At 38.0% G+C, this 21,712-nt stretch overlaps 1 protein-coding gene across 13 annotated transcripts in view; it reads right to left on the bottom strand.

The window, feature by feature from the left end:
- Nucleotides 1–1,471: 1,471 nt before the first annotated feature.
- The window catches only part of ELAVL2 (ELAV like RNA binding protein 2), a 169,386-nt gene continuing 149,145 nt past the window's right edge, over nt 1,472–21,712 (bottom strand). For 5 of the 13 annotated variants that reach the window (XM_047769526.1, XM_047769518.1, XM_047769521.1 and 2 more), the window contains 4 exons: nt 16,882–17,035; nt 12,845–13,070; nt 4,800–4,838; nt 1,472–4,232 (listed from right to left, as the gene is read on the bottom strand). In XM_047769526.1, the coding sequence (XP_047625482.1) occupies nt 3,902–4,232; nt 4,800–4,838; nt 12,845–13,070; nt 16,882–17,035 (750 nt within the window). In that variant the 3' untranslated portion in view covers nt 1,472–3,901. The remainder of the gene's footprint in view (nt 4,233–4,799; nt 4,839–12,844; nt 13,071–16,881; nt 17,036–21,712) is intronic. The other 8 variants (XM_047769527.1, XM_047769520.1, XM_047769524.1 and 5 more) reach the window with 3 other exon arrangements.

The following is a 21,712-nucleotide window of genomic DNA, read 5'->3' as shown; positions in this document are numbered from 1 at the left end:
AAGTATATTAAAATTTCAACATATTATTAAAGTATATGCAGTTTCTCATTTCTATGTAACTCCTTGAATGGGAAATTGTAAGTTTCTGCTACATTTCTGAGTGTCTATAAAGTAAGGCTAGGACTTTGCAATCTATTTATTTTTAAAAAACAGGAGACTTAAATTGCTAACAGGTTTCCTCAAATCAGATTATAATAATGTAAAATGATGTTAAGATTAAAATTTTACACTGGCTACTTTAACACTGAATTGCGATACCCTAGGTGATTTGCGAGCATAAGCTGAAAAAGGATTCTAAGGAGAAAATTTTTCCTCCAGCATACCAGCAGTTTCACAAACCTTTATGGAGAATTTTTCCCTTATCCGCTCTAATATAAAAGAACTGCTGACATGCAAACCAGTCAAAATACTGATAAGCATGCAAGAGAAGAGAGGTGAGGGGAGGGTGTTCCAACATCACAAAATTAGAGTATTAAATTCATATAATAAAAAAGGGAGTATGGAGATTTGAGATTAATTGCATGTTGGAAGAAAAGGAACTGTCTTGTCACTCAGCTAAGCTCTTGACTATGAAGTTGTGAATTCAGGACAATTACTTTTAGAATGGCTTTTTTCTACCAAAAGAGCTGACAGATACAATCAAATTAAAAGAAACCACTTAGTATATTTTGTTTAAAAAAAAAAAGAATAGTTCATTATCATATCAAATTTTCTTAAGTCCTATAGAAGCAGAATCTTAATATAACAGATGAGCAAGAAGTATTTTTTCTTCCTCCACAGATCTATTAAGGATGTGTTACAAGTGTGGAATATATGTGTGTATGTGTATGTGTGTGTGTATACACACACACACACACACATACATACACATATGTGAAACACAGGGTTGGCAGAGTTCATGACTTGTACATGTGTATTACACACATCGATCTTAACCTAATGGAAACTGGATTTCTGATTTTAGCGAAGAGTCTCTTGACAATCTGGCACTTGGGCAACAAAGTTAAGTTTTGCTCAACAACAGTTAATTCTATGGGTGAATTACATCTTGCCTGTGGCAGCAGAATAAGCTACTTCCTTTTTTTGTTTGTTTGTTTTTAGCTCAAGTAAAACATGTATGGGCAATTTTTGTTTAAAAAAAGAAGTTTTTTTTTTTTAAAGTTGATGGTTATTAAATCAGAGGTATAGAACAATGCCAGCATCCAATTACCCAAACTTTACAACTAGCCAATGAAAGCACATATTCCTATAAAAATTACTCAAGTAATATTTGAAAGCTAATCAAAAGTGTCATTCAAATAAATTTTTCTGCACATTTTATTTCAAGTAACGTGCCTTTTCGAATTCTTACTTTAGGTAACACTGCTTTCAACTAAGGCTCTGAGGGAACCTCTTTTAACTCAAGCAAGTTTTATTAGACTGAGCACATGAGCCCCCAAAAATGTATAAAGACCTACTCACCACACTGTTCTTTCCCTTCAACTTTGTTTATTGATGTACTGAACATGAAAAAGTACAAAGAATCCAAACACAAAAGAAAACATGTACAGCCTCTTAAATACTCAACAGAATATATTTTCTATTCCAACAGATGTGAATTAAGTCATACTGTACAACTTCAAATAAATACCAGCCTTACATTTTATTAAGTGCTCTGATAAACACTGTAAAGTGAAGCACAATTTGCATGCCCTCTCATCAATGCCTTGGTTTGCTACAGTAGTATAGGAAAGAAGCATGTAGCTGCTGTTTTCCCATGAGGGAAACCTTATTTTTTTTTTAAGTATATACATGTATTTTGTTTTTTAGTTTTTTTTTTTTTAAACGCAGGTTAACTCTGACAATCTAAATGCACCTAAGGATATGAGAAAGTGCTAAGCCAATTGATTCTGAATAGCATTGAGTGGGTCAGCATGAAAACTCGCTTATTCACTTTAGCACGCGCCTCACAGTATATGTACTGTACTATACTGAAAAATTTTATAACTACAATTTTAAATAAAAAATAAAACTCAACGCAACCGCAAAGATAATGTACAACTATGTTATGCATAGCACATTGCCTGTTCTAAGGGGAAGCATGTGAGCATCTCAGTTTATACAAAAAGCAGGACGTAACTATATAGTTCTCAGTGCATCCTGATGAAGGCATTTTTTGCCTTCAGCTTTTTTGAAAATTTATTATAAGCTAGATGCTAATCAGAAAATATTTTGTATTTTTTAAAATTTCTTTCATACATGGTAAAGACTTATTTTATTATTTCCCCAAATAGTGGTTTAAGCATCATACAAAGTTAAATTTCAATAGCATACAGATATTTATGATTTTTGTATGAAAAATGTAAGGAAATTTGTTCAAAACCTATGGTTATACTTTTTTTTTTACCACAAACATATTTATAAACGAAAATGTAGCATCACCATAAACAGCTGAAGCTAGACTATCTACAGACAAAATTAGCAACAAATCTGATGCACTGTAAATTCAAGTCCTCAGGACAACAAAAGTGATTAAGCAAGACCTCAAGTAACAATGTTAATGCCATTTACAAAGGAAAAAACTGATACAAAAACATTCAAAACCTGAACATCACTTGGCATGTAAGGGAAAAAAAATCAAATTAGCTGAAAGGTTCATAAACACAAGGTCTTATTTACATTACACAAAGCTCAGGTGTTAGCCTTGAACGTAACTTTCAAAATACCTTCAAATATATCCAACTCAGATCACTTTTGCCGATTTGCTGCAGTACAAATCATGTGCAACATCTTTTATCCTTAAGACAAAACAATTCTTCAAACAATACTGCAAGTACATCACTAAACACCATGAGCTCTATCTGAAGGGATTTCTTTAGGAAGAACAGATTTTTTTTCCCCCATCTCTTGGTAATTTAAATTTCTTGCCTGCTCTTATATATTCTTTTGTAAATTTTTTTTTTTGTTTCAAAATCACAAATCAATGTGAGCCACCTATCACATAATAACCAGGATGATCAGACGCTCCACTGGTGATTACAAAAACGAAACCAGCAGTGTTTCCCCCATTGATTCTACACCTTTCATACAAAGATCTCAAAAGTATTTTCTACATCATAAATCTTTCTAAATTTTCCAACCACTGCAAATTTCCTGGTAAATTTTAAAAGCTCACTAGGTGTCATATGAAGAGATTTCTCAAAGTATTCAAGTCAAAATATTTGTTCCAGGACCAGTAAAAAGTTTCTCCAAATTTTCTTTTTTATAAAAATAGATGCTTTTTTTAAACCCACATCAAAGAGGCTCTTATCTCTTTGGCAAGGTACTGCTTTACGAAAAGTTCTCCAGTATTCTTACAATAAGCGTTTATAATGTAGCCCCCCCTTCCCCAACCCAAATCATAATTACAAAATAAATACTGTTTTTAACTTCATAAATAAAAATGTAAACTTCAAAATACTTTTCTTAGACATAACAGCAATGCTTTAAATGTAAACCAAACACAAAGCTAATCAGAAAAGAAAAAAAGGGGGGAAAAAAGACACAACCAACTGAAGAATTACAACACAAAGCCTCAGTATTTACTCACAGGTTCAAGGCAGTTATGTAAAAAGAAAAGAAATGTCTTCCCTTAGCTGAAACACTTTAAAAGGTCCACCTTCTTCAAAGAAGGCAATAGAATGCAATGTGACAGGTAAAAACCCTGTACCTCTTGTCCATATTCAAACATAAAAGATATTTAAGAAGTTTTAATTCAAATACTAGCAATAAAAAATCTCACATATTTCTTAGGATGCTAAGTAGTCGTTTTATTCCCATCTCAACACTGACTTACAAAGACATTTACTAATGTATAAAGTTTCTCTTAACTTGCCTTTGTGGTATAGTTTTCATATATAAATGGACTGAGGACAAGAGCTCATTAGGCTTTGTGCGTTTTGTTTGTCTTAAAGGAGACCTGCAGTACTCTGTCTCCCAGACGGTATCCATTGAGGCTAGCTATCGCCATGGCAGCCTCATCATAGTTTGTCATAGTCACAAATCCAAAACCTTTGCACTTATTGGTGTTAAAGTCACGGATGACCTTTACGTTGGTGACAGCTCCAAAAGGCCCAAACATTTGCCACAGGATACTCTCATCTGCGTCAGGAGCCAGGTTGTACACAAAAATACACCACCCTGTTCCTGGGTGCCCAGGGATATTAATTCCAGCCAAACTGGTCATTCCATCAATGGTCATTGGAGAAAACCTACTGAACAAAAAGAGGAAACACACACACACACGCACACACAATAGAAACAGAGGTTGGTTACAGTCATGAACTTCTTTCTTTCCCCGTTCCCAACCCAGGAAGGAGTTCCAATTGACCCCCTCTCTCCCAACAGATACACACAATTTCATGTTTCAACCAAAGTCTGTGTGGCTTGGAGTAGCATGCTATACTATCGAGGTATTAATAAATTATGAAATGGCCATTCTATACGTATTGAAAAGTATTATCCACAATAACAGAGATTTATTTGGAACTGGCTTCATGAACTAAGCAGGACTGGGGGCAGGAAGGACTAATACATACATAAACATGCTGTAACGTCGCAATGCAATATAAAACAAATAATGGAATTTTTAAAGACCAGGTGGCATCCAGTGATATAAAAATATTCCTTGAGTCAAACGTGCTTCAAAAAAGCAGCCTTTCTTTAGGTTTTACATGCAAAAGAAAATCCAACACAAACTTATGAAGGGTGTCACTCCCCAAATCAAAGAAACTAATCATTCATGGTAAGGGATTATGAGTATCGTGAACCTCTATCATTACCTCTTTACTCCATAAGCCATATTGAGCAGATTGTCCAACCTGCAAAACACACATTTAGCAAACTTCAGTTTTTAATTTTTCCCCCTGATGTCCAGAAAGCTGGGCTCATTCCTGCTGTCTTCCAAGGGGATGTTTATATATTAATTGTATGTCAAGTCTCAAAAGAATGCGTCCTTTTACATTTCTGAGCAAATGTGTACCCAATGCCATAAGACAGTAGCTCTTTCAATGGGTACAGTTTATTTCTACAAGAGTCAGTGAAACAGACAGGAGATGTGGTCATATGAGGAAACTCTGAAATAGTTAACATTTGCAGGCAAGTTTCAAGCACTCCACGTGCACCTACATGTTTTTACTTTTGATTTTCACAGCCACTGGTTTCTGAATATACTAAGGCATTCAGATTAAGAACTTGCTCAAGACCAAAGGGTTATTAGTAAATGGTGACACTGATACTCAAACTCTGAAGTTTACAAAGAATTCCATAAATTTCCCTTCAACCTCCCAAATACAAAGGACTTACATTACTTAAAATCAAAGTGCTATTACTACATGTAAGAAGAACCTTATAGACAACCTCAGCTAAACCTCCCATTTCTCAAGTGCTTGGCTAAGGTCCGCAGAAAGTTAAGACATTGAGCAACGAAGCAAGGAGTTCAGATCCCAGCCTGAGGCTGATTTTGATTGTGCTACAAGAAATACAGCAATCACTGTAAATCAACTATATTCCAATGGGGGAAAAAAGAAGAAAAAGAAGCATAGCCCAAGAAGCCAGGTAGACAGAAATCAACCAACAACTTGAGCTTCTCTTAAAATTTTTCAAAGAAAAGTAGATGGGTAGGGAGGTACTCTTTAAAACTCTCTACCCTTTTCCTACTTTGACAATTAATTTTATAGTACTTGATTCTTCTTGCTTCATCAGTTTCAATAAGACCATCCTGATGTTCCAAATTTCCGAAATGCATACCATATGATCACACATGCTTAGAGGAGGTAGGCATAACTTAATATCTCAATTGCCACAATGTTCAACACTCCAAGTAAGACCCTGGGTCAGGGGAAGAATTTTTTAACACCTGTGAAAGGCTAAGTTTGAAAAATGTTTCAACCTTACTGTCTAACCTGTGGTCTCAAGTAAGACTAGAGCACTCAAGAGACAGCAACACCTCCTAGTTTTACAAAAGCTAAAAGACATCTCGACTGGTTTTTCAAAACTAGAAAAATAATCTTCACACATTCCTATTCCCAATCACCTCTGGGCACTTTGTGTGTTTTGTAAAAATGAAAAGAAGGAAACAAACGGACATAATGCAGAATATTTTAAAAAGAAGAACAAATCACAGTGACAAAGGAGCATGATCTGTGTCTGTCTTGTCTCCATGCCCTCTTGGGAGCAGGAACAAGTTCATTACCATAGCATACAGCCTGGTCACTGCAGGTTTATAACATTATCCTTAACTATTTAATCCAGAATAAGACTATCAGGAGAACTGGCTGGGGTGCCTGTTTTCACATGCAAGGCAAAGAGCACATGTGTGGAAAAAGTACATAGGTAGATGGTTTTGTTTTGTGCAGAGGTGATGAGTACAGTCAAAGCTGCCATACCTTTAAACTCCAAGATAAAAGGCCACAAATACCAGAAATAGGAAGCAAACAAATTTGTATCATCAACCAAACAGTAATACAATATAGCAAAGTTCATGAATTGCTGGAGTGACCAAGATAGAAAGCATCTGGCATATAACACCTGTAGAACATAACACACTGAGGTCTCCCTCCAAAGTACTCAAAGGCCCAGATGCAGAGGCAGCGCTGTCACCACCAACTTAGGACACTAACCCAAAGACCAAAGATAGAATCTCCTAAGCACATTTTCAGTATTTTCAAGACAGGGTGGAAATCAAAAGTACCCCAGAAATGAGTTACATGTGTTAAAAAAAAAAAAAAAGACATTCCATTTGTCACTCTCCATGCCAGGATTCTCCAGGCAGGAGGCCTAGGACTTTTATACCAGGATCTCCGAGGACCCTCTCCATGGGCCTCATGTATGCCCTAACTCTGAAATCCTGTAAGATAGATACCATGCTCCTGAACACTGTCTTCACTCACTATCCATTTCAGGAAAAATTCCAGTCCTTTGGATCAGGCCAAATTATCTACCTCCTGCTCTCCGTGCCCCTCCCTCCTCTCCCATCAACAACAAGAGCTGGGAGGAAGAAAGCACCCAAGAAACAGGACCAAGGGAACACTGAAAACTCCTGTCAGCACACAGCTGGACCCAGCAGTTTTCCCTGCTCTCAGTGCCACTCGTGGAAGCGGGCTGAAGACACCACGTACCCCAAGTCTTGCAGCAGTTGGGAAACTATGAACCAGGAAGTCAGCTCTGACACAAGGACATAATAGTAATAGATGCTATTACTCTCTAGAGTTATACTTCTTTTCTGGGTCTTTCCAGAGCTCAAAGACAGCCATCTTTCATATGTGATCACTTAAAGATGGAAATCAGTTTTTAATGGAGACCAAGTTGGTAGCCTCCAGGATCACCCAGGGGAGTGTGGGTGATGATGGACAGCAGTAGGGAAAATAAATATTTAAGTGCCCATGGAACATATACTTTTAATTTAAAAACAAAGTATTCTTAGAGTTCCTGTTGTGGTGCAGCGGAAAGGAATCCAACTAGGAACCATGAAGTTGCAGATTCAATCCCTGGCCTTGCTCAGTGGGTTAAGCATCTGGCATTGCCGTGAGCTATGGTGTAGGTCGCAGACACGGCTTGGATCCTGCGTGGCTGTGGCTGTGGTGTAGGCCAGCAGCTACAGATCGGATTCGACCCCTAGCCTGGGAACCTCCATATGGCACAGGTGCGGCCCTAAAAAGACAAGCCAAAATAGATAAATAAATAAATACAATTAAAGTATTCTTTACTCATACTGAATATGTTTACTGCACCCAGTACCCTCATTCATTCCTCATGCATCACATACTTTCTTTTTTTTTTTAATGATTTTTTTTTATTTTTTTCCCATTATAGCTGGTTTAGATCACAAACTTTGAGGGAAGACTGAAAAGTCCTCAAAGGGACAGTGACCATGATCCCCTGTTCTTTAGTGTGGACCTAATCCACTTCACAAATAACATGTAAATAAGGATTAGATTGGGAAGCCTAGCTTTAATTAAAATAACCCTCAAAGAAGAGGTAGTTTAAAAAAAATTCCTGCAAACAACAAATCATTATCATCATCATCATAGTGAGGGTGATACCAGTAAAGGAAACCCAAGTAAATAATAAAAAGCAGAGCTGATTATTTCACCAACCCCTCGTACAAGGTTAGACAAAATAATCACACATCTCACATAAAGTCAGACAAAAAATTCCAAATTATCAAGATCATAACTTTACGACTCTTGCTTTCAAGGTATATTATTTACTAAGACAATATGTAAGCAAAATACAAAGCCCAGTTAACATGATAATTAGGACACTGATAGACTGTTTTTTTCATCCTGATCTTTGTTTTCTGTGTGTGATTAGGGGTTATGAATGAATGAATGATGTAACAGCACAAGCCCCAATGTACATATAATTTATATATTATATATATATATATATACACACACATATAAAATTTATGGCTATATGCCTCATTTCAGATTATAAGTGGGCAACATTTCAAATAGAAACATATTCCCATTTCAAAGCTAGATATTTAAGAAGAAGAAATAAAAAGAAGGATCTGCCTAGTTTCTAAGAAATTTTGCTGACAGACTATGGACTATTTGCTGACAGACCACATGCGAATGAAAGGGGAAATGTAAAGTTAAAGTCAGAAGTAAAAATATACAGAGAGATTACTAATGGGTAAGAAAACCTCTCTAAAGCACCAAGATCTGCTTTGAAGTTAACACCCAACAAAATCATCACCTCGCCCTCTTATCTAATTTGATGGCATCAAATGTCCTCTAAAAGAGAACAAACATTATTCAGGAGGATTGATACCAGTTTCTTCCAAAGGGAAACTGTGGTAGTGCAACCAGCACATGCCTTAAATGAAACTCATGTGCTAATTTAAAAGGCTCCTTTAAAAATGCATAAAGCCTTACAGAAGCAGGCAAACAGGCCATTAAACTACATCACATTTAATAAAATTAAGACTGCTCCACAAGAAGAGAGAAGAAAAAACTTTGGCTGAAAGTTAAATTCAGATAACCATGTCCCAAGAATATACTTAAGGAGGCTGAATTACACTATCTATCCAAATAAATAAGGCTGGTCTTATTTTGAAAAGCACAGTCAAATAAAACAGCATACTGGATCAGCAGTGCTCAAGTTAAAATAATTTTTTCTAATTATTCATATGACTTGACACAGCCATAAACCTCACAAGTCCACTTTCAAACTTAACCCTTATTACACAGATTTTAATTTTTTTTACCTTAAAGGATATGGTACATTTAATAAATACTAAAAGCATCCCTGACTATTAAGACTTGTACTCGCCAGTCTTTCTCAACTCCTGAGGCACTATGACAAAATAAAAACACACTGTGTGGAATTTTCTAAGTGTCAGTGGGCAGGTGACAAACACAAGGCTAAGAGCATTAGAACAGAGACTTTAGGGACAAAAGACCTGAGTAATGACCTCATCCTGAACTGCAGAAGGCTAAAATACCAACAAAGCCATCCAGTCCTTAATTCAAGAGTCTTTATGAAGTGAAAGAAGAAGATTCAACCTTAATTTAACAGAAGAAGGGGGGAAAAAAAATCAAGGTAATAAAAGCCCAGTTTCAAAGATATTAAAGAAAAGCAAACACACACACATCAGGTTAAACCTGAACTCTAGGAATTCAATCTAGACCAAACACCTTCACTGAGCTCAAAGACTAGTTTATAATTCAGTATCTGATGATGGATTATGGGAGGAATGGGAAGTGGAGTGATGGAGACAAGATTTAAGAATCTGAAAGGACAATAATAATCTCCCCATTTTCTTCTTTTTTTTTTTAATTTAATTTTTTGGCTACCCTTCCGCATATGGAGTTTCTGGGCCAGGGATCAGATCCAGGCCACAGCTGCAGCAATGCTGGATTCTTTAACCCAATGTGCTGAGCTGGGGATCAAACCTGTGTCCGAGCATTGCAGAGACACCACAGATCCTGTTGCACCATGGTGCGAACTCCTCCCCAATTCTCTGAAACCAGATTTCCCTTACAATAGAGAATTCTTATTCCTTTTTCCCCAAATTTCTTTTTAAGTGACAAGAAAGAGTTGCTGAATTAATTACATATTACATATGGAACTAAAAGATAAAAGCATGAAAAGGTCAGAGATATTTTTTAAAATATTAACTTTGACCACCAGAACATCCTGTAAAGCTTTACCCAATCAAAAAAACAAAAATAAAAACTCACATGGCATACAGGAAGAGGACTAGATTAAGTTGAGAGTAGATACAAGAGTTAACAACAACTGAATATTTGAGTCACCTGCATACCTTGCCATTTCAAAACTCAGGCATTCTGCCATCCTGCCATTTCAGTACTCTCGCCCAATCTTTCTCAGAATTTAATCCTGATTCTAAGAACACAGTTTTACTTAATAGCTATCATAAAACAAAACAAGAGCTTAACCTGCGAAACACCAAAAATAACAATTTAAATTAATACAGCTGTCAACTGATATCAATCATCTATTTTCAAGGCGTTAAAATCAACAAGTTCCAAAGAGCATTTCTCTAACTAAACTCAAAATTCTTTTCCAGGCCCCAAAGAGCTCTGAAGTTAACTGGATAGACTGCCTAGGAAACAACTCAAAAATTCCTTCAAGCATGTCTGTGCTAAATGTGCCAAAAATATTACTCACTTAAGATGCCACAGAGGAAACCTACAGGCAGAGCTAAGAAATGACTCTGTGAAATTTTAGTCTACAAGGGCAAGCATCAAGCAGCTTCATGCATCTCTTCCTCTAGACCAGTCACCACTACAAACCACCATACTCCAAAGTGACAGTGTTTCCTTTCCGCAAATGCTGTTTTTAAACCTTGCAAAGTTAAAGGAGAGAGTGAAGTGAACACAAGGCTCAGTCAACTGGGCACCAAGGCATCCAGTTCCAAATGAAGCCCTTCAAAGAGGACAACCTCTGCTCCCAGGGCGAAACACACCCTATGTAGGAAATACACAGTGTATTTATGGAAAATTTCCCTCTCATATCTTACATGATATAATTATTGTTTTAAAAGGAGATATCTGACTGGTTTTATCCTCTCTTCAACACGCATATGAAAAAAAAAATGCATGTGTTTTAAGCTAGAAAACATAACTCTTTATTAAGCTAAATTTGTGATTCTATTTTTGGTAATTAACTATTCTCCCTCAGCAAAGAAATAAAATTGATACGCACTTGCGATTAAAAAATCAAAATTAAAAAATACTAACATGGAGGTTAGGTGACATTATGGCTGCAGTATACCATATGGCCAAAAAGGATATTAAAAGTGTTCTAAAAAATAAAAACTGCTTATGTCTCTGGGCTCCGTTTAATATCTAAAAGTCACCATTCTTCTCATATGCAGATTAGGCTTTTTTTTTTTTTTTTGGTCTTTTTAGGGCTGCACCTGTAGCATATGGAGGTTCCCAGGCTAGGGGTCCAATCGGAGCTACACCACAGTCACAGCAACACCAGATATGAGCCCTGTCTGTGACCTACACCACAGCTCACGGCAATATCAGATCCTTGACCGGCTGAGCAAGGCCAGGGATCAAACCTGAAACCTCATGGTTCCTAGTTGGATTCATTTCCGCTGTGCCACGACAGGAACTCCGGGATTCTTTTTTTTTTTTTAAATGACTCGATCTGGTTGTTGTCCCCAGTATTAGAATAAAACTTGAAAAATTACAATATTTATACCCATCTATGGAATAGAATATCTGCTTTGGGCTATGCATGGTCACTCTATGGACTATACAGAGGTTAGAAAACTACCACCCACAGGCCAAACTCAGACTACCATCTGTTTCTCTAGAGCTCAGGAACTAAGAATGGTTTTTACATTTTAAAAGAGTTGGCTTTAAAAAAAAAAAAAAAAAAAAAGAATTCCCATCGTGGCGCAATGGAAATGAATCCAAATAGAAACCATGAGGTTGCCATGAGCTGTGGTGTGGATCGCAGATGTGGCTCGGATCTGGCATTGCTGTGGCTGTGGCACAGGCCAGCAGCTTTAACTCCGATTCGACCCCTAGCCTGGGAACCTCCAGATGCCGTGGGTGTGGCCCTAAAAAGACAAAAAGACCAAAAACATAATAATAATTTATTTTAAAAAAAGCACTCATCAGAGACTGTGACTCACAAAGTCTACTATCTGAACCTTTACAGAAGTTTGCCAACCCCTAAACTCAAAGGAATAAAATTTTAAAGGGGGGAGAGGGGCCTATTTATAAAAATGTAACAATCACGTTACATATATCCTTAGTGGTGCACATATTATAAAACAAAGTAACTGAAAGAGCTTGACCTAAAAATTAAAACACAAGAGTATGATCCTATCAAGAAAAAAACTAAAATGAGGAAATTGGAAGCACTGGAGACAGTTAAGAAGACCTCCACACTCTATAGGTTGGGGGTTTCTCGACCTTGGCACTAGTGATATTTCGGGCAGGGTAATCTGTTGTTGGTGGTGGCTACATTGTATACTGGGATGACTAGGAGCATCCCAGGCTTTGACCCACCAGAGACTAGTGGCACACCCACCCCAGTTATCCCAACATAAATGTCTCCGGACACTGCCAATGCCCCCAGAGGGGCAAAATTACTCCCTGCTAAGAATCACTGGTGTAGATTGTTTTTGTCCCCACCCTGGATATTAGCAAAAGGCCAACCCAAGTAGCAAGTTAGCAAACCCCAAGCAGGTCTTCTCTGTGCCCATAAGAAAAAGAAAGAAAGAAAACAACACCAATAATAGCAAATCAGAGATCCTGTCAATAAAATACTGGACAGTGAACCTGAAAGTTCTGAGTTGAGTAGCTGGGCATAAGAATCAGACCAGACTTACCTAAAACGCTGTGCCTGCTGAGCTAGTGGTCCTGGATACCTTCTGTTTGGAGACTGGTACAGCTGGGAAAGGATGGCCTGATTGGTTTTTTGGCTTGGATTATTAGCAAACTTTACAGTGATTGGCTCTGTGGCACCAGGAGGTTTCTGGCCATTTAGGCCTTTGATAGCTTCTTCTGCCTCAATCCGCTTGTCAAATCGAATAAACCCTACACCCCTTGATATGCCTATGGTAGATGTGGGTAAGGATTTGGGAAAGAGGGAGTGGAAGGAGACAGGAGGGAGAGAAGAAAGGATAAATTAATTTTCCTTCTCAAGAACATATTTTCACCCACATATAACATCTGCCAGCAAAAATCACAGGAGGAGGAAAGTTTTACCTTTACTTAGCAGTAATTCAGTCAAGCATTACAATTTTGTGGGTCTTTTAATGCATGAAATACATTAATTAAAATTAATGCATTTAAAGTCCATTATCACATGCCTACCAAGAAGAAGAGAAAGCACACAAGCATATCCATGTTTTCTTTCCCGCCTTCTTTTCTCCCTCTCATACACTCACACTCTCTAGTAATGTCAACAGTATGCCTGAGTTGATTTTTCAAATTATGCTATTGGACAAACAGTTCAGAAATCAAGGGCACAGGAGCACCTTTTCTTCTAATAAGGAGAAAAGAACCAGCCATTTGCCAAAAATGCTAAAAAGCTATGCTAAAAATATATGCACAGTGGTAAAAAATATATTATTTCAGCTATATTTTTAAATAATAAAACTCTACTTAGTAATATTATATGGGATATCGACCCTTTAAGAAAATCGCCTGAAGAAGCATTTCTGGTTCCCCGAAGCTCCCCCACTGCTTTTAACTGGCTGATCTTTATTAGAGGAATAATATTAAATGCTAAAAAGGAGGTAAAAGAGGATGTAGAATTTAAAAATAAGTAAGACAGAAGTCAGGCCTCAAAGCTTTCTTTCTTTGGCAGCATTACTTCTAACTACAAAATGCCATTCCCTGGCTCATGCTCTCTGCACTTTGAGAGACAAGAATGGGAAAGCAGAGAGATGGCCAAATACCTGTCCAGCTTTTGAGAAATGGTAGCAGGAAGCCCAACTCATTCCATTTAATTAGCTTAACAGGCTATTGGGGGTGGCCAGAGCTGGCCATCATGAGATAAGCAGTTGCAGAGAAAGACTTTCTTGGCAAGCAAATTGGTAGTAGCGGTACCAGCTTGGGATAAGTTGCTAGAAAAGCCTAGATGATTGAAGAAAGGAGTGAGAGGTTATTAAGAAAGATGGGCTGAGAAAATGCACTAGACCATCATGATTGACAGGAATTTAAAAAAAAACAGAATGAAGATCTACTTGCTTTATAATTAACACTGTGCAAGCCGAATGGCTTAGAATTTTACTCTAAGGTAGATAAGGTGTTATCTCATATATACGTATCGCGGACAGGACCTATATCACTTTACCTTTTGTATTTAAGCTGTACGTGCTGCACATTATTACCACCTGATGGCTGAATAACAGAATTGCAAGATTTTTCATTTTTGGTAATGTGGCTAATTTCACAATGAGAGTTGTAAGTATAAAGATGAAATGGTAAAATGACAGCAAATCCATCCTTTTAGTTATCTACTAGCTCCTATTAAGAATCAGTAACCATAGAGTTCCCGTCATGGCTCAGCAGAAACGAATCTGACAAACATCCATGAGGACACAGGTTCAATCCTTGGCCTTGCTCAGTGGGTTAAGGATCTGGCATTGCCATGAGCTGTGGTGTAGGCCAGCAGATACAGCTCCACTTCAACACCTAGCCTGAGAACCTCCATATGCCATGGCCCTAAAAAAAAAGACAAAAAAAATTAATAACCCCTAGGACTTGATTATTCCATAAAGTCATGAAACAGCCTCCATACAGGATGAGTTATCTAAACCTATGGTCCTCAAACCTGAGCATGCATCAAAATACCCCAAAAGGAGTTCCTGATGCAGCACAGCAGTAATGAATCCAACAAGCATTCATGTTAGGATGTGGCTTCAATCCCTGGCCTCGATCAGTGAGTTAAGGATCCGGTGTTGCTGTGAGCTGTGGTGTGGGTCTCAGACAGCCTCGCATCTAGCATTGCTATGGCTGTAGTATAGGCCAGCAGTTGCAGCTCTGATTCGACCCCAAGCCTGGGACCATCCATTATGCCATATGTGCAGCCCTAAAAAGCAATAAATAAATAAATAACCCAAAGGGTTTGGTAAAATACCCACTCTTAACAGTTTTATTCATCAGGTTTTGGGTGGATCCCAAGACCATACATTTCTAACGAGGCTCCAGGAAGATGCTGATACTGCAGGTATAGGACCACGCTTGAGAACCACTGACCAAACCAGGATATGGCGAGATAAGTGCACCTGTCAGCCCAAATACTCAGGATGGACTTGTAGTTAAGAGATGGGCTTTCGGTACCACAGGTGAAATTTACTTTTGACTTCATCAAGTCCTCACTGAGAATATACGAATTAAAAAGCATGAATAACATGAATAAAATAAAAGACCATTTTTGTTGCTCTAAACCAATATATCTGGATTGTGAGGGCTGGATTTCTATTTAACTCCATTAGCAGTCTGCATGATTTAATGCACTATGACAGAACTATGAAATGTAGCTAAGAAGACTACAGTTTTATATACCCTCACTGGACTAAATGACTAAATATTCTCCATAGAGCAAAACCTATAGGCCAGTCTCCCAAGCATGAGTATGATGGTAGATAGCATGTTACTCAGAACTCAAAAGCATGGTACTTACAGTCTATGAAAGGCTAATGAAGAGGACAGAAGGGGGATAACATAGGCTATGTCTCATCGAATTTAGATCAACTAAATTGATATTCACCTGAATTAAAAAAGTCATTTTATTCTATGGTCCATTGTTTCTTTAAAAAAATAATCACACACTGTAATGCTCAACACATCTCCAGTGGTATTATAATTATGACAGAGAAGGAAAAGGATAAAGAGAAAGCGAATAGGGAGAGTTAAGGAGTAGAGACAGAAGAAACACAGAGAAAAAAGAAGAAGAAAGGAAAGAAGAAAAAGAAAACCACCCAGAAAATCTTAATGGGACTGATCGAGTATATGGTATATTATAGGTGACTTTTTCCCCCTCCTTACCATGTTTTTCTTATCTCAGTATGTTTTAAAAAGATAAAATTGCTTTTACAACAGAAAAATGTACCTGTACTTTTTTAAAGATCCATAATCAAGTCTATATTGCTAGTTTTTAACTAAAAGCTTTATTAGCAGGAGACATCCCTCACATACAAAATATTTAATAAATGTATTAGTCTTATTTTGGTTTGCTTAGAAGTTACATAAAGGCATTAAATAAATATTTAACATTCAAAACTTCAAACTCTTCCATACATCTATACAATATAGCATGGAGCTGAAAAGTAGCCTTAACAGCAATCACCAGTGTACGTGTAGTGTAATCCTCCCTTGGAGAATTAACTGCATTGAACTATACCTTTCACAAAATTATTAGTACCTTATAAGGAGGATGGGGGCTTTTTTCATGGAGCAGCTTAGAAATGAAGATTATTTATAATAGCTTATATGTAATAATTATACTTAAAAATTTTTCATAAGCTATGACACAGGCTCCAAACCTGCACCTTCAGGGAGGAAATGACTCTAGCATGCTCACACACTCCAGAATCTATTCTTTTCTCTTTTTTTCCCCCATGCCTGCAGCATGTGGAAGTTTCCAGGGCAGGCATCAAACCCATACCACAGCAGCGACCGGAGTCACTGCAGTGACAATGCTTGACCCTTAACCTGCTGCGCCATGGTGGAAACTTACCACAATCTGTTCTTACCCACCCATTTTTATGAACAGGCCCAGCAGAAAACTGCATTTTGTGGCCACACATACCTTTGATGTACTCTAGAGGCAAAACTGCGATACGGGAAGGCAGAATATCTCATAATCTGCCAGTTAGAGAGCACAAGAGATTGTCCAGAGCAGCTGCCTACTTACCAGTGACCTGGTCAACAAGAATACGAGAAGTAATAATGCGTCCATATTGTGAAAAAAGTTGTTCCAACTCCTTCTGGGTCATTGTCTTCGGAAGTCCACTGACGTACAAATTTGCATCTCTGATAGAAGCTGAGCTTGGGCGAGCATAGGAAACCTGGAAAAGGGCAATGAAATGTATTTGCACACTCAGTGACCTCCCTTCCAAAACTGAAAAACTTCAAGTTGCTTAGCAGCTTTTCTATAGAAACAAACACTGAGTCCAGCATGAACTATTTCACTTATTTCTGGAGAAATTCTTGACAAATGGGAAACACCATTCCCTTGAGCAGAGAAAAGATAGTTGGTACCCTAGGATTCTAAGTGTTAAAAACAGTCCAGTGGTGCCCACAGCACGGTAATATGTTTTCCTCAAGGGGCTAGCCCCATAAACTAGGGATTAGGCTCAATCAAATGATTAAATTTAAGGACTCTAAATTCATCTGACACATCTGTGTGACCTGTTTTTGCATCTCTCCCATCTCGGGGGTTGTGGGTGGGTGGTACAAAGTTTCTCAAGAATTTATTATACATATGCCCTTTTGATTTATTCCAAAATAGCAATCGTCCTTAAATTCCCAGAAGTTTAGGTATGAAAGAACTATATCCCCCGTAACATTTTGTCTATCATCTTCTGTCCACAAATCTCTTTAATCTTGATTTTCAAAAGGTCTTAAGTCTGTTTATTGGGTTTTTTACTTTACCTGCCATTTTTATGAAACCTTTTAAACAGTTTCCCACTGCTGGTAATATAGTGCCCAAAATTCTACAAGGACAGAAGATAAACTAAGTCCCTGTGTATTTGTTTATCATCAACATTCTTCACATAAACACAATGAGGGAGGGAGCTGTATCTGCCTCTCTTATCACTGAATCCTCAGCATCACAGCACATCATATGTGCTAGAATATCTGCTGATTTAGTCCATCTGATACCCCACTGATCTCACAGGTCTACAAGCGCTTACAAGGCACACAGCATTCAAAGGAGAGTTCATCAGTCATCTCGATCTTGGCCAAATTGTAATCAACTGCTCTCTGCCTACAACCTATTTCTGCCAATTTTAAGATAGCTCTAAGTCTCATGCATTATTCCTGACCCCATTTCCTTTAATTTAACAGTAAGCTCTTTGGGCCAGACTATGAGGACAGAAACTTCACAAGACACCCCAATTGCTAGACCACTCATCAGATGGCCAATGAGTCTAGCTCCTGAGTTTGATTTAGTGGCTGCCAAGACAGGGTAACTTCTGCCTATTCAGGGTAGCCCTTTGTATCCACCTTTAATCTAGATCACTGCTTACTGCAAAAACAAACAAAAAATAGCTCTGCAATTTAAACAGTTTTTGCTATTTGGTATGAAACACTAATTTTTTTCTTCATACTTTCAATTTTGTCCACAGGTTTATGCTATCACTCGTTTTTCTTTTTCTTGTTTTCCTTCCCTTTTTTTTTGGCTTTCCAGAAGAAAAAAAAAGACAGGTTTTATAAAGGTGCTACTATCTTTCACCCCTACTCCCAGAGTATTAACATTTTATACCCTTACCCTTTATTCAAAAAGTTTACTCATTAATAAGGGAAAATACACCTGATTTTCCAAAAGCTGGAACTGGAAGGCACATTAGCATTTTCCTGAACTACAGACACAAGGAATTTGGAATAGTGGTGGAGAGAAGATAACTACTCACATACTACTCTTTTTCCTGTATGCCTAAACACTTAAGAATCATGAAGATTGGGGAACTTAAATGTAAGTGAAAACTAGGAAATGAAAGAAATTACTAAGTGATCAAAATAATTCAAATGGAAGCTAGTCTTGAGATGGCTAAAAACTGATAAAAAGATAAAGCAAATGAATATGTGCATTCAGTAATGTACATTCACTAATACCAAATTTCTCTCTAAATTACAATCCTTAATTATCTGAGTAAACTAAAATCTCAGTGCTCAGACTCCCTTAGAATCTAGGACTTCAAGGTTTTATTTCAGTGGCAGGGAGCTCTCAACAAGTCAGCTGTTAGTCTGCTCCAGAACCTGTGACTAACGTGTTCCCTTTATGAAGAGCCACTTCCCATGGGCAACAGAGTAAGCACCTCTACATGCTCAGCATTAGGAGGTTAGCTTCCAATGACTGATGAAGCAGGCAGCCTCAACACAAGTTCAAGCAGGACGTGAGGCAGGGTAACAGTAGCTAAAGGTAACATCTCTCTAACCAACATGCCTGGGCTCAAAACTAGGTTTAATTCATTAAGGGCTCTGGAACAAATTCTTTGTCTACTTCCACATACTGGTACCTTCTTTGTATGTTTAATTGGAACAATACAATAATCTCTAATCTGCATAAAATGCTATCGGCATAGAGGTAAAAACTCAGGTGACTACATTATAAATATTTACCTCTATATGCATCTGAGAATGTAGATGCAAAGACACAGACTATTACAGTTGAGTATAACCTGAGTCCATTGCTGTGTTCCAGGATAATTTACTCATGCAGTGACATTCACTGCTTTGTACATTTCAGAGGAGTGTGGGTGGAGTGTTTTAAAAGTTATCCTAAAATATATTTAGGAAAACGGGTTTATATTTAGTGCTTATGTAAAAGCTTTGAAAACATACTTGGGTCAGTTATGTTATCTGCATTTTTTTTTTTCCTTCAATGTATGGGTCTTTGGTTCATACTGCTTCCTTAATTTCCAACTTGAAGTGACCATATTTTCTTGTCTGCTGTATTCTGGATGTTCTGGCATTTATGGCCTTTATCCTTGAGAGACTGCCCCTCCCAATACTAGCTAAACCTACAGATAGTAAATGACTCACTCCCCTGGTGAAAGTACCTTTAATACACAAACCAAGCAAACCAGAGTCCACATCCCTAACTCCTTTATCAAACCCTCACACCAAGCCAGTATTTACCTTGCTCTAAACTCACCCTAGAGCCAGGTATCAGACAATCAGGAACCAGCCCCATAGCCTGAGCCCTCGAAAATTATTCAAACCCTCTGATGCTAAATTTACCCAGTGTACCTGCCCTGTCCTTAGCTTTCTACTAGGACCCCACTAAAGGCTCTGGGCCATGCTTTGCCCTCTCCCCTCTGCCTCCTCACTATCCCTGGTGCTTCCTCATGTGGCCCTGCATGGTATGTTGTGCCTCCTGGTTCTAGAGATCTCTAAGTATAAACATCTTCCTCCATAAGAATCATGTATATGTCTGCATGTCTTAATCTGATTAAAAACAAATTCCAGGTCCACTTTCAGAACACAGCTTATATTAAAACAGCTCCAAGAACCAATATCAAACCGTCTCAAAACACTGTTTACAGCAACTTTGTCAAAGAACTGGTTCCTATCATCACGGGCAGGACAGGGGTGACTAGACTATATGGAAATGCAGGTGGTAACAATACTTCCATTTAACTTACACTTAGGGGTTTTCATCATTCATAAAGCATTTTCAAATACAGTATTTTGTGCCTTGCAACAACTCTGTGAGGCAGGTAAGGCACACATTAGTATTTGGCAGCTGGGAAAAAAGACCCTAAGGTTATACACAACAAGTGCTGAACCGTGGATTCAAATTCTGATCTTCTGAACCCATGTCCTTGTCTTCTTGTCCAGTTTTCTTGCCACAATACCACGTTATAACAACCAGCTTATCAGTGTACTTGTACTGAGTTTGGAAAAATGTAATGAATCTTGAGTGTTTCTTTTTTCTTTTTTGTATGTGTGTGTCTTTATAGGGCTGTACCCACAGCATATGGAAGCTTCCAGGCTAGGGGTAGAATCGGAGCTGCAGCTGCTGGTCTATGCCACAGCCACAGCCATAGCCATGGGGGATCCAAGCCATGTTTGTGACCGACACCACAGTTCATGGCAACACCGGATTCTTAAACCATTGAGCAAGGCCAGGGATCAAACCCGCGTCCTCATGGATACTAGTCAGGTTCATTACCAGTGAGCCAAGATGGGAACTCCTTGTTTGTTTCTTAAACACATGTACACACAGAAACAGCATAGATAGCGGAACAGGATGGCACGAGAGATTACAGTTAAATCAAAAATTGTTTATTTCATTGTTCCATTACTATTTTTTTAAAGTAATTTCTCCCAATGTGTGGCCATTAATTGTGATCAACTGGAGAAACTACACATCATAATCAGGATTCTGAAATTTATTTTATTACTTTCTTGTTCTTAGAATGTCATTAAATGAGCAATGACCCACTCCCACCCCCTGCCTACTTCCAGGAGTTGAAGATGAAAGAAGGGCAACTTCCCTCCTCCCAGACCAACGTGCATGCTATGTCACCCCCTACACCTTTACTGTTTTCTGGAATTAAAGCAGCCCCCCCAATACACACATCCTGCCCTGCTCTATCAAGGATACCAGTGTCAGCAATATCCTCCTTTCCAGGAAACGGAGAATACTTCCTCTTCTTCCACCTCAAAGGATTATAAACAGAAAATATACTTAAACCTAAGAAGGAAGAAGACTTGCAGTGGGATGAGGACTTGTACTCTGAAGATTCAAATCAGGTTCCAGACCTAATTTTTGTATTTGGCAATTAACAGCAATTCTTGATTATAATTTTTCTATGGATCTGGAGCTCATAATGGTACCCTGCTTTGATACTTACCTAGTAAACCACTCTTGAGCTACCTGAAATCTGGGTGTTAAGTCTTTGTGGTTCCTCAAGATTACAATGAAATCTCTTAGAGAAGACTCAAGAGACAGTTTTGTTTTAGGGCAAATTGTGTATCAGAAAAACTTCAATACAACGAACCTTAGGCACATA

Source organism: Phacochoerus africanus, chromosome 2 (assembly GCF_016906955.1).
Source record: "Phacochoerus africanus isolate WHEZ1 chromosome 2, ROS_Pafr_v1, whole genome shotgun sequence".
Taxonomy (NCBI): domain Eukaryota; kingdom Metazoa; phylum Chordata; class Mammalia; order Artiodactyla; family Suidae; genus Phacochoerus; species Phacochoerus africanus.
Note: the sequence above shows the minus strand (reverse complement) of the source record. Positions and strands in the feature narration are given on the sequence as shown.